The sequence below is a fragment of the Crocodylus porosus genome, unplaced genomic scaffold (genome assembly GCF_001723895.1).
Source record: "Crocodylus porosus isolate Cpor-Errol unplaced genomic scaffold, CroPor_comp1, whole genome shotgun sequence".
NCBI lineage: Eukaryota > Metazoa > Chordata > Crocodylia > Crocodylidae > Crocodylus > Crocodylus porosus.
The window spans coordinates 140,372,232-140,386,204 of NW_017728906.1; the positions used below are offsets into that span (position 1 = coordinate 140,372,232).

A 13,973-nucleotide genomic window follows, 5' to 3' on the forward strand; every position below is an offset into this window, starting at 1 on the left:
TTGATCATTTCAATTGTTTGCTGTGAAAAATGACTTTTCAGACCAAAATTTACTTGTATCTATATAATTATCTTACAGTAATATAAAATAAAAATCATAATTTAAAATGATTACATTATTTTGCAAAATGCCAGAAGCTCCTGGAAAGGGGAAAACAAACAAATGTATGCTAAACTTGAAGTCTGAAGTCTAGCAGCACAAAGCTCTCACTGGAGGTCCTTCAGGACTGGAATTTACTTCCCTTACCCCAAACTAGAGTGCGTTAACTTTCAGGTTATATTTGAAAGTCTTTTTACTCGCTAAGGTTTTTTATTTTCTGGAAGGAAAAAATGGAGTGAAAAAGTCTAACAAGCACAAGCAAGTCTCAATGTACCGTATGTATTCTAATATACGATGAACCTGAATATAAGACAACCCCCCCACCGCAATAATTAAATTATATAAATGGAAAATTTATAAATGTGTTATAGTTTTCCAGGCATAAAATCTAAGAATTGAAAGGTTGTCTTGAATCCCCACCCCACCAGCTATAGGAGGAAAAGCACTGGCTGGAGGGGGTGGGGGTCAGGTGGCTCCCTTGCCCTTTGTCCCATCCACTTTTTCCCCCTGAAATCTTCCTGCCCCCTCAGCCACCTTGAATCCCCATCCCAGCTCTCCCCAGCATCTGCACCTCCCCCTTCCTCCCACTCTGCCTCTCCCCACCAACTTCCCAAACCTCTGCTTCTTCTCCCCAAACAACCCTCAGTCCCTGCCCCTTATGCCCCTGTTCTCTGTATTTTTGGCTTCTTCCCCTCAGCATCCCTCTTTCCCCTGCTTACTGTCAGATGATGCTGGAGCTGCTCCATCCTGAAGCACAGCCCATGGAAACTCAGCCGTTGCCTGGCCATGAAGCAGTGTTGGCACTACTGATTGGCTGGGCAGGGGAAGGTGTTTGCACGTGCTTCAATCCCAGGAAAGAACCCAGCCCACCCCAGAGCCAGCTGTGTCTGACACTAGGGGGGAAGGGAGAAGTTCAGCGGAGCAGAAATTGCATGGGGAGGGCATCAGGAGGCTGCTATGCATGCCAAATTCCTGTTCTGTTACAGGTGTAGACCAGTATTTATGCACATAAACCAGTATACAAGCCATGTCTGTAACTGGCCTCTAAGTATGAGGGGCTCCCCCACCGCCATGCTGATTGGGGGAGAACCTCATTATATAAATACAGTATCTAACTAATAACACGAGGTGCCTGTAGACATGCTAGGGGGCTGCTCCGACACACTGTAATTACAGCATATTGGAGCAGACTCAATTAATCAACTCTGATGGAGCATGCTAATTAGCCAGTCTCCACATCTCATGCATCAGTGTCCCCATGCTTCAGAATGGTGGCAGAGGTGCTTTAAAATTCATTCAATAAGCTTTAAACCACCCCCACCACCATTTTAAAACATGAACACTGATACACTGAGGGCACTTTAATTAGAACAACTCTCACAGCCGCTCTAATTAAAAGCACCCCTCCCCTCCTCCAGAGCATGTGTAAAAATGCTCAAAAATAATACCAACAACATTTAAATGTCAACATGTGTATTTTTATGTATATAGGATTTTATAAAATGGCATTATGCAAACAAGAAAAATTAGTAGCTAAATACGGTTTAAAAATATTAAAAATTATTTTTTAAGAAGTCCTGTATATAAGAAATAGGTTGATTCAAGCTTTCCCTATCCAGTAAAATCAATACTTGAAGTCTGAATCAGAACAACTTTTAAATAAATTTATTCAAACACATGGAAGATAGCTACTCCACTGCTGAGCAGACAAAACATGCAAAATGATTTTTTTTTTCTGTTTATACTGTGAGAACCTTCAAGTGGCTGGGTACACTGGCTTCCTAGCTGTTTTTTCCTAAGCAAGCTGTTAAAGAGAAAAAGGAGACATGGAGGTTGCCCTCAGTATTTTATAAATATCAGTGGCTTTGTAGTCATTCCTTTACATATAGATCAACAGTACTTGCATAATTGGTAATTTCAGAATTGCCCAAGTGTACCAGAGATGAATAGCATATTATTTTCTACTGATTCTTTGAATCTGCATATGTAAAATTAAATGGATTTTGTATCTCATTTTCATAACACTAAATCAGACTACTCTTTCCCATATTTTATGGATTCAGTTCATGGCATGAGATTCAAAGCAATGTAAAAATTTCAATTTCATGGATTGCTTTGGTATACTGATTGTAAGGCTCTGTCCTTAATAATACTTGCTCTAACACACACACTACTGTTACTGGAAAAAAACAACTTCTTTTTAAGTAGTACTATTAGCTTCCTACATTGTGAAGCTGAATAGTGACTAAGTGGCCTCAACTGTAATGCTGTATGGTTGAACATCACACAGAGGCCAGTACATAAGACCTATAATTTAAGTATTTGGTCATTGTAGTTATGAGTAAAATTTAGTTGAACTGATTAGACTGACCCTGGTCTTCAGTTACTGGTTTGGAATATGAAGTAGGAACCTTCATTAAGCTAGATGGCTGACTATCCTAGGTAACTTTATTTAGTGAAGAGTTTCCACGTAAGGTTGCTAAAGTATAGATAATATTTTTAGATTTGTTTTATGTCAAGATTTTTTAACAATTCTCTGGAATATTATATCAAATTGATCAATTCTCCATAAAGAATCTAATTACCTGGTGGGGGTGTCTTACAATCAGGGCCATCTTATATTCAAGTAAATGTGTTATTTCTTATTCAAATGGACTGCTCTAACCTATCCTTGTGGTGGGTCTTCATCAGTATGTTTGCCCAATATGGGCCATGTGTTCATGGTTTAGGAATTATTGGAGTGGCAAATCTATTCACAAATATAGTCCAGACATTGTGATTCACTTCACATGTATTGTGAAGTGTTGACCCTGAAAACTAATGGATATGCTAACTTTAAAGTTTGGCTGCAATGGGGATGCCTCTGATAGCACTGAAGCAAATCTGTAAGCATACAATAAATTATATACTGTATATACTATATGAATTCAATTACAGCATACTTTCCCTGGTAGATTGAAAGCTCCTGATGAATTTTGCATACCAAGAAATTTAGTAGAGAGTGGTCCAGCTCCTGCTGCCCAGGAAATCATAACTACTTACACTTTCATACTTACCTCTTGAAATTCACCCCTGTATACTGAACCAGCACAAAATATAAGATATCATTTCACTCTTACTAATATCAAAATTAAGCTTAATTTGGACATGGGTAGACTGCAAATCCTGTACTTGTCCCATGCACAAGACTTTAATTTCAACATACTACATACTCTTCAGTGCATATAACACAAATATATGGATTAAAATGAAATGCAGATTCCCCAAAGGGGGCCAACTTCTCTTCTAACAATGTGCAATAAAAGGCAAATTCTGAAATATTAAGAAAGCTAGTATTTAATAATCAGTCATTCAACCATTCAAGTATATTTCTAAGGTCTCATCTAGGACAATTAGCAGGGATATTTTAACATGTTTTATAAAAGCTACCCTAAAAATAATTTAATGTGAAAGGCCCAATCCTGCCTTTTGAGAACAATTTTGCTATTTACTCTAATGGAAGGAAGACTGAAACAAAGAACATTCCAAATGCAATAAAAAGCATAAAGCATAAAGCTCAGTAAAAAGTACAAGGCAAAGAATGGAATAGTGCACTGTGGTTTTATTGATGGCAGCAATAACAATTTGCTTCTTTCATCTGTAAAAAGTACTTTGCTTCAAACAACTAGAACTTTTAAAAAGTCTCTTTTGCGTGGTCATTTCTGAGTTTGTCCTGATCACGCCAGCCTTCTGTATTGCATCTTATTCCTTAGGAAAAGTCAGTTCTTCTAGATGTCTTGAGCAACATGGGGCTATCAGCGAGACAGTGACTTTTCTTCTGAGAAAACTGCTAAATGAAAAGATAAGACATGTAATCAACCAACATCTCTGCCTTTTGAGCAATGATCACTTTATCCCTATTTTTCAGCCAAAAGAATATGTATAGACGCTCAGCGTTAGGCTGGTGCTGTAGCCATGATGGTCCAGGAATTATGCAAAAGGCAAGCTTTTAAATGCAAAACATTTTTCTTCAGCTGGCCTGAGGAATGCCTTGCATTAGAAAGCTTGTCTAACTTTATTCCAACTATACACTTGATCCAATAAAAGATATCACCCCCCCCCCGCAAAATATGCCTATCATATCTTAAACTGCATTTATAAGGAAATACCATATTTACTCAAATATAAAAGATGACCTTCTGATAATTAAATGAGAAATGTCTGTTTAATATGATTTCCAGGTATAGAATTTAATTACTGGAGGTTTGCCTTGAATTTGTTCCCCTTCCACTAATATAGAAGGGAAAATAAATTTGGGGGAAGGAGGTTCAGGTGGCCCACTTGCCCTCTGTCACCCAACTTTTTCTCCCTGCAGCTACTGCCAGACGCTACTCTCCCTGAGCACAGGGAAGTGATGACCAAATCTGTAATAATAATAGACTTAGTCTGTCTGTCAGGAGCACTCTAATTGGTTGACTCAGCAGCCAATCACAATGCTTACTGAAACAACCAGAGTGCTCTGAACAGACAGAATAAGCGGTGTTACAGGCAGTCCTCAATTTACGACTTTGAGTTGCAATGAACGTCACTTACCATTATAAGTTGACACCTCTTTCTGACATTCCAACATGGGTTTCATCTTTACGACAGCTGATACTACATGTTGCTGCTAAGTGATGGAAGGGGAGGGGAAAGGGGCATGGTGGGGCAGATCAACGCCCCCTGTGGTGAGGGAGGACTGAGATAAGCGCTGCCCAGCCAGGGCTGGGTGGGCGTGGGGCAGCTCCTGGCACTGCATGCTGGTAGCTCAACCATCAGTTCCCACTGGTGCTCCCACCGCTAGTCCAGGTGGGCATAGCGTGTGCCCACCAATCTGGTCGGGGGGGGGGGTGCGCAGGCGGGCCAAGGCTGCATTGGATTGCACTCCAGGCAGGCGGCAGGGGTGTATGTGTATAAATAACGAAAAACATTTTGGAAGTAAACTATTTAAATGAACCCAAGTCCCATTTTCAAATAATTGGTCAAGCATTTAGGAACTTAAATCTTTTAGCATTTAATAAGTCTTAATCTAAGGGCATGGCAAACATGTGTAGCAACTACTATGATCTGTTACATCTGCCTGAGCTTCTGGCAATACAAGTGAACTAAATCACCCTAACTTTGATTCTGAATGAAACAGGGTTAAACCTGGAGGTACTGTTATGCTTATATTGCTACATGAAACTTGCAAAAATAACAGTTGTATTGCTATCAAAGGATACTGATACATGCCATGATGGCATGTATCAGTATCCTTTGATAGCAATACAATTGTTACACCTTTCTAAACTCTGATTTGCTTTTGCAAATGGGATGCAGGCATTAAAAAAAATACCTCTCTTTTAAAGCTTTAAAAATTTTTTATTATAATTTCAGCATGCTATTTAATGCTTCTACAGAAGCTGTTTAATGCTTGTACAAAATTAAACTGTACATAAAATGCATAAAGAATACAAACTACTTCCTTGAGGAGCAATAACTAACTAACCGTGTAGGGTTAGGGAGAAACATAGAAAGGCAAATTAAGATGAAGCTAACCCCCAATGAGTTTCTTACATTTACCTTTAATGAAACTTCTAAATGGAACAATTATCAGGTTTTCACTCCATGCCAAAACAGTATCAAATTATGCCTTTCAGATGAAATGCCACCCCATTAAAAGTTATAAGAAGCAACAGAAAGAAAGAAATATATTTCTAGCCTCTGTACCTCTGATGTCATCTACAAACAGGACAACATTTAGAGCCTTTCACCTATTACATTAGATCAAGCTCACACAGTCCTTTCATTGTTCAAAGGATTTATCAGCAAACACCTTTTGGGAAACCTCACTGCATTACAGAGACCAGGAGGAATAAGTTTGAAGACTTACCTGGAAATATTACAAAATATGTAAGCTTAAATATAAGCATTCACTGACCTCATATAAATACTACATTTACTTGATTCTAAGATGAGGTTTTTCTCCCACCATTGAACATAGGGAAAAAAGCCCATCCCAGAATCAAGTAGGAGGCCGGTTAGGGGCAAGAGAGGAGAAAGGCAGCTGCTGTGGCTCAGGCTCCAGCCCCTACCCAGGGTTGACGCCATACCTGCAGCTGCTGTCTGCTCACCCCAGCATCACCAGCTCACTCCTGCAGCCTTTTCTTCACATGCAGTCCCACCCAGGCTCTGTTCCCTCACCGGACCCTTTCCCTCCCCCTACCCTTTCTCCACACTGCCAGGCTCTCCAACTCAGTCCCATAGCAGCGGTACACAGCATGACTGGATGCTGGAGGCATGCTTAGTGCCCCAGGATAGAACAGGGTGAAGCCTACCAATGCGGAGCAAAGGTTAAAGTGCAGGAGAAGGGAGTACGGGAGGGTGAAGTCAGGGGGGGAATAAGGAGCAGATGCTGCAGGGGGCAGATGTGGCAGAGGGACAGGCACAAGCAGCACGGGCAAGCTGCTTGACCTCCCCACATCACCTGCCTCCCCACTGCCTGCCTCTTGCAGCAGAGGGAGGGATTTATTAGAGGCAACCCTCCAATAATTAGATACTATACATGGAAAAATTACAAGAAATTAATACATTTTCCATGCATAGAATCTAATTATTGTAGAGGGTTGTCTTAAAATCAGAAACATCTCAGACTTGAGTAAGTATGGTAAATCTCCCCCCTAATTAATGAATTCACTCAGACAGCCAAATAATTAAGTGTGATTTGGTTTTAAGTAATTCATTTCTGGTGTAAAAGTGGATCATATTTTATTATATTTCATATTATATTCTTACTCATAATTAGTTTTGTTTGGTATTGAAACCTTATATGCTATGTTTTATATTTTAAACAGTGTATATGTAATCATAATTCTTGATGTTTCTCCTTATAACAGGCAAAAAGAACAAGTCAATTCTTTTCATCTACATATCAGTCAGTCTGCTAATTACATTGTCTCATGGTCAATTGCTGTCAATGGCAAAGAATATTAGATGCTCATAATCTCCATTATGCTTGATATTTGCTTTGCATGGATGCAAATGCAAAATACCATCTTGTATTAAGACTGATAATGTTAGTTGGTTAGTTAGTTAGACCGACACCCAAATAGTCTTCAAGTTTTTAACAGACTTTAAGCTGCCAGTGGCCATATTCTGTATTTGGCCTATAACCCCACTTTTGAATGACAAATAGCTACTGGAAGTATCTTCCTTGAGCAGATTTTCAAGTAAATAGCTTCTGGGCAGAAATAAGGGAGAGAAAATATCTCATTTCTTGAGCTGAGAAATGGTGTTTTAAGTTGTGAGGATGAAAAATAGCAAGAGTTTTAAACATACTAGGATAATTAATTTAAGATGTCATTTAAAAAACAAATACTTTTTGAAAAATTGTACTCAACCTCACAAGATGTTTTTAAAATTGCTCCTGATTTTCTTTTAAAATCAAGTATAGAGTTTTAAAAATATACATTAACTCCTAGAGTGCATTTTGTTGTAAAGTTCACACCTAAACGTAGCCATCTCCCATAAGAACCGCATTTGGGATTTTAGAAAAGTGTTAGGTAGATGGTGTTTGTCACACTTGATCAGACTAACTAATCATCTAAACCAATATCCTGTCTCTCTCTCTCTCTCTCTCTAGCCAGTAAGAGAGTCTTCCAAAGAAGGGTACAGCAAATCCAGTGAGAGTAATTATAGAATAACCTACCTACTAGAAAATTTTACTCTTAACTCTCATCATTCAGTAATTTGCTCATCTTAAAATAAGGGGGTTATTAGCCCCATTAAAAAAGGTCCGATTCAAATACCCTGGTCCTCTAAGGCTTCTAAGTGGCACTTTTAAGCACCTTATTCAATAAATAGAATTCTATTTCAACTTACACATCAGCCACAAAAACATTAAAGCATCTATTTTTGTTAGTCACCCCCATTTTTGCCTGTAACACCTGCTAGATGACTAAACTCAGCCTAGTGTACATGCTCAATTAATATCAAATGGCTACCCAGACTTCTGAATACTACTAGAACTCTAGAATGCACCTAGCCTCTGCACAAGCCTCATTCTTTAGACAGCCAAAAACCAGCTGAAGCTGGGTAGAAGTAGGAGACCGACACACAAATATTTTTCACAATAACCTTAAGAGTACTCTTCCAGAAAGTGTGAGATGTAGATTTCTACCTCCCTCCTCCTCAGCTACAGGAGTGCTAAAACCATAGTTCCCTAACCACAACAGGTAATGAACTCAGTAGGGCTGAGGACATCTTCCATTGCTCTTGTTGAAGCTGGTCTACTTCATGGAAGAATACACGAGTCAGACAGGGAGCGAGCAAGATGGAACCTGACTACAGTCCAGGGAAGAGGACACCTTTGTGGGAGGGAGGAAGTCATGAGATCTGCTTCCTGCTCCAACATGCTTTTTATGCATTTTGCACTAAATAGTTACTGGATGAAATATGCAAGCAACATAGAAGTCAAATCCTTAGGCCTCAAAACCCTTAGAAGATAAAACTTGCGGTGGTGCTAAAACTGGTATATGTAGAGCTATGTGGAAGATGCAGAGAAATACCAACAAAGCTACTTGCAAAAGCCAACTAAGTTCTTGCTTAGTAAAACTAATTACTCAAAATTCAGGTGCAAGGCAAAGAGATGTATTATGAATACTCACAAAAGATGGTGAGACTTAAGTAAGCTCTCTTTGCCCATGACAGACATTTGATCAACATTTAAAGATTTAAAATATTTTCTAGGTCCAAGAATAGAAGGAATGTAAACAGGCACAAAATACTTGATGACCAGGGACCCTGGTATTCTCTGATTTTTAAAAAAATGCCAATTTTTGGATTTAAAAAAGGAACCTAAAGTCCACATTTCCCTATGATTAAAATGAAACACCTGTGTGTGTGAATGTGTGTATTGGTGGCATTTCTTTTTAATTATGGAAACGTGGATTTTGGGTTACTTTTTTAATTAAAAAATTGGGAACTTTTTTTAGTCGGAGAAAACCAGAATCCCTGTGGAAGACTCAAGAGTTCACTGTTTTATTCTTTTAACTGACTAATATTATGCTTACTTGCTTTTTTGAGATTGTGTGGTTTCTTTTAAATTAGTGTAAATGCCAGACACATTTTCCAGGGATCAGTCATCTGAATGTTTAAAATGCTAAATTAATAAATTATAGCTGCAAAAAAGCATTTATGAAAGCTTCAAACAATGGTGAAGATTTTAGGCCCTGCTTTATGCTGAAATTGGGCAGCCATTCACTAACTAGATAAGGACAAAGTTGTCTCCAAATGCAGGAGTTGTGGGCTCTCTTGCAGGAGTTAGTAAGTCTTAAAGAAACTGAAGTCTAGACTTTTAGATGAAGGTAGGCAAGACTGAAATCAGTAAGTTATGGGCCCTTGTATCTGAAGGGAGAATTTGACCTTATGGGCAAGAAATGAAGGAAGAGATATCTGGCTAAGAAAAAAAAACCTGAAAGTAAACAGAAGGAATCAAGGGGACGGCTACTTTCTTCGTATATGCGCATATAAAGCACTTATCAATGCAAACATATCAAGCAAGAATGATCATCCATCATGAGCAGTTTTTCAAAAGCGTAACTGGCGGGGCATGGGGTTTGTTTCAGTTTTTTCTATTTTTCCTGTAGGATACTGTGAATCATTTTTCCAGCACATATTATAAAGACAGAAACCTATTCCATCCTCTATAATGTACTTCAGTATTCCCAAGAGTATATAGAACAAAAATTCCAAAATATGGTTTAATATATCTAGTTGCAAGAAATTATTTCTGAATTAGACAGCAACTACAAAAGTTAAAAGATTATGTATTATTCTGTTCTATTAATCAACTTGATAAAATACTATAAAAAAAAAAACTTCTGAAGATAGAATAGTTATTAAATCAATTATTTTAAAAAGTTAACAACACAAAATACATATACTAAGCTGTAAAAATATCTATGTGCTAAGCACTGAATTTTAACCTCACGTCTTATAATTAGGGATCTACCTACGTTGTGCTGGAAGTGTGCTGCACAGAGACTCCTTTAATCTTGCTCTTTTTGTTGCACTCCCTTCCCCACCACCGATTGGCCAAGGGAACTTGATGGCCCTGCCATTCATGATTGGCCAGGAGGCAAAAACCTTTATTTTAAACAGGCCACAGTTTTTGCCTCCTGCTGCTTGTTACTGATTGGCTGGAAGGCAAAACCTGTGGCATATATAAAACTGTCTACTTTACCTCTCAGCTGATCAGGAGTTGTTAACAGTGAGACTGCCAGGGCCCCACTCCCAAATCAGAAGCTAAGGGAGATTGGGGGAGCATGTATGGTGAAAAGAACAAGGAACCACTGTGCAGCACACTTCTGGCATGATTTAGGTAGATCCCTACTTAAAATACCTTTGAAGAATTCCATGATTCCAACATAAAGCAGGCTATATCATGAACAGCAAAAGCTTTGTCATCCGGCACCCATGGTGAATGGAGGGGGCTGGATAACAAAAATATGCCGGTTAAGTGAGAGGCTCAAACAGGCGTCTTTACCTGTTCAGGCCACCGCCCCTCCTGCTGCATCGCCGCCTCTCCTGCAGGCTCGGAGGCTCAGTGAGGGGAACCTGGCGCAGGCTGCTTTGCCCCAGTCCATGGGGGCTCAGCAAAACCAGAAGTGCCACGGTGGGGACTTCCAGTTTCGCTTTTACCTCGCAAGCCAGCATGCTGGTTAATAGAGCATGCTGGCTTGTAGGGTGCCAGTTAAGGCAGCTTTTACTATATTATTGTTTGTTTATTAAATTTTTTATGAGAAACACCCATCTTTGAGGAACTCTGACCTGTAAAACTGTGCCTTTATAAATTACTGTATTTTATTTCATTTCTTCAATCTATTCATTAATGTAGTGTGGTAGAACTCAAGGCATTAACAAAGTTCCAATAACATATCGCATAAAGATTTTCCTTTCCTTTAACTGAGTAACATACGGACCCATTCAACATAATTTGTTGAAATCAAAACCACAAATAATATTTTCCTACAATATATTTACCTTTATATTTCCTATATTCAGTTTCTAGCCCTTGGGGGTTGATAAAATTGTTGGGTAGGTCGTGTAGACCGTCTTGGTTGACCATCACCTCCTCTGCGGAACTCTAGAGTTTGCTCATAAGTTTCTTCTTCCTCCTGTAGGTAAACAAAATTATTTTAAATGCACAAGTATGTTATTACATTAAACACAAACAAATTGTTGTTTTGCACTGATCATCACTTAAGGAAACAACCACTGACATCAAAACTCTTAGTCTACTTTATCAAAATTAAGAAATTAGATAAATAGCCCCTATTTAGACAAAAAACATAAATCAGATAAATAGCTCCCATCTACTAGACAGACAAGTCTCAAAACTGGAGCTCACAAGTAGGAGAAAAAGCAGAAAAGTATAATTAAACTGGAATAGTATCAAAACTTTCATCATCAATGTGAGACTCCCATACATAATAACGCAAAAGTGTTCTATTTATTGTAATAAACTGCTTAATGTCAAGAATTTAAGCAATCTCCACTGGGTAAACTTACTGCTTAATGTTACTTACTCTAACTCTGATAAGGACCAGGATGGGGGTAAGTTAGGAGACAATTAGCAGCAAATGAATTTGCCTTGGGGCTGTGTGTGTGTGTGGGGGGGGTGCACGTGCACCCACACACCTGCACAAATACACAGAAACATACAAACTTCAAATTAAAATTTTAAAACAGGCATGTCAGGCTCTTATTCAGTGCCTGGAAATTTAAGTTACTGCCATAACCCGAGTGTGATTTGCCCAGGGTTTTAGTCCAATGCCCATAATTAATCTCAGGGTTAAATTATAATGGGTTATATGAATTCTTTCAGTCCAGTGAAATTTGTGATTAGTGCTTATAAAACCTTTGAAAAAAAAATTAATAAAAAGGCAAAAATGCTGGTGATGAGTAGGTAAGGGGAGAGGATGTCTGAGGGACTTAAGCTCTCCCAACTGTTTTATGTGATGATATAGCCCTTCTTCCCGTCAACTTCTTAGTGCAGACAACCCCACTTAGCACTGTTAACCAGTTCCCAAAAAACTGGAGCGTTAAGAGAAACAGCGTTAAGGCAAACCAAAAGTTTTTGACAAACCAAAATGGTGACAGTGAGCGTTATAATGAAATTCGCTGAGCACTAAGTGGAATTGGGTATCAATGTAAAATGAGCATTATAGCAAAATAGTGTTAAGTGAAGCAACATTAAGTGGAGGCTGCCTGTACCTAACTTTAGTAATATTTAACTTTTAGCAGGGCATATTTTTAATTATTTTTGCTTCAACTTTTATATTACAGATTAAATAAATGCCTTGGACATTACACACATTTATAGAAATGCACAGAATTAGTAGGGTATAATAAGTTCCTTCCGATCCCAATTTAAATCTAGGGTGTCACTCTTCATGAAGAGTTGTCAACTTGGCTTAATATGGTAGGCTTTTCCTAGTCCGAGATCTGGATATTATCAGGGTTTTACCATTTACGCAAACCTCCCCCACAAATAGAAATTCTTTTCCCAATGTGATACAAACAACAAACTGAAGGAGGATAACATTGGCAAATACATCAACAAAGGTTGGAAAAATCAACCCTAAAGAGATGAGACATAAGCAAAATGTGAATGAGATTAAAAGTCAGAAAATTCAAGCTATGAAATCTGGGAAGAATTCAGTAATACAGATTTGAGGCAGGAGATGAGAGAGAGGCAGGCTAAGAGAGCCCTACTGGCAATAGTGTACTGTAAATTAATAATGAGTTTTGCCAGATATAGTAATGATAAAAATAGCCCTTGTATAAAACAGAGGCATCAAGTAATGGCAAAGGGAGGTATTTACATCTAGAATATTGCATTCAGTCTGAGGCACCTTAATACAAGAAAGCTAGTGACAAATTACAGTGAATTTTGAGAAGAGCAACAAAAATGATTAAGGAGCTGGAGATGCTTATTTATGAAGGAAGATTAAAATACCTAACTATATAGTTTGGTTAATAGGTAAAAAGTTAGCTGTCTACATTATTTAAAGGTGTAACACTAAGGATAAGAATTCTTTTTTTCAGTTTACTCAAAAGGCTATAATCAGGAGAAACAGAACCTCCAAAAAAGAGGAAGTTATAAGATGAATATCAGAAATCATTCCCTAATCACAAGATCTATTAAATATCATCCGATTGAAAGTGGTAGAGACAATTATTTTTAGGATGGGTTGAAAGACTGAACTGGAATGGAAGAGGTACTAGAAACTCTTTTTGAAGAAAATCCTGCTCTACAGACTGGCAGCATGGCTTCACTATTCATTTTTAAGTCTGGTCCTATGATGCCTTAAAGAAGAATATACTATGGTACAAACAAAGGGCATTCAACAAAACTTCTGCACTGAAAAGTTTCGTGAAAAGCAGAATAATGAGATTCTGAAAAGTTGTAAAAGTTGTACTCTGAGATGCCTAAACAACATCTGATCCGAGCATGGATATATTCTTACCCCGACTGATGAGGGGCTATTTTTGGTTGATCCTAACTCAGTCTGGATTCATCCATGTCTGGCCAACAGGAGGGAAACCTGAAGAGCTGATTTCAGAACTAAACTGAATGATCCATAAGTTATTTTAGAAATAGTTATTTCTATTGGTGGGACGCAACGCATGATTGGGCGGTGACTGTCAAGGACTATAGGCTGTACAGGAGGGACAGGATAGGAAAGAGAGGTGGGGGTGTGGAGCTCTATATTAAGGAGGAATACACATCCTCGTCAATTAGCAAGGAGTCAGGGGAGGGGCACTCTGAAGTGCTTTGGGTTAGAGTACAAGGCAGTCGAGGGGAAAGAATC

At 38.5% G+C, this 13,973-nt stretch overlaps 1 protein-coding gene across 4 annotated transcripts in view; it reads right to left on the reverse strand.

Annotated features, from left to right (window-relative positions):
• Nucleotides 1-3,419: 3,419 nt before the first annotated feature.
• The window catches only part of TDRD3 (tudor domain containing 3), a 154,841-nt gene continuing 144,287 nt past the window's right edge, over nucleotides 3,420-13,973 (reverse strand). For 3 of the 4 annotated variants that reach the window (XM_019529817.1, XM_019529820.1, XM_019529819.1), the window contains exons 12-13: nucleotides 11,140-11,273; nucleotides 3,420-3,928 (exon numbers count right to left, since the gene is read on the reverse strand). In XM_019529817.1, coding sequence (XP_019385362.1) covers nucleotides 11,157-11,273 — 117 coding nt within the window. In that variant the 3' untranslated portion in view covers nucleotides 3,420-3,928; nucleotides 11,140-11,156. The remainder of the gene's footprint in view (nucleotides 3,929-11,139; nucleotides 11,274-13,973) is intronic. The other variant, XM_019529818.1, reaches the window with a different exon arrangement.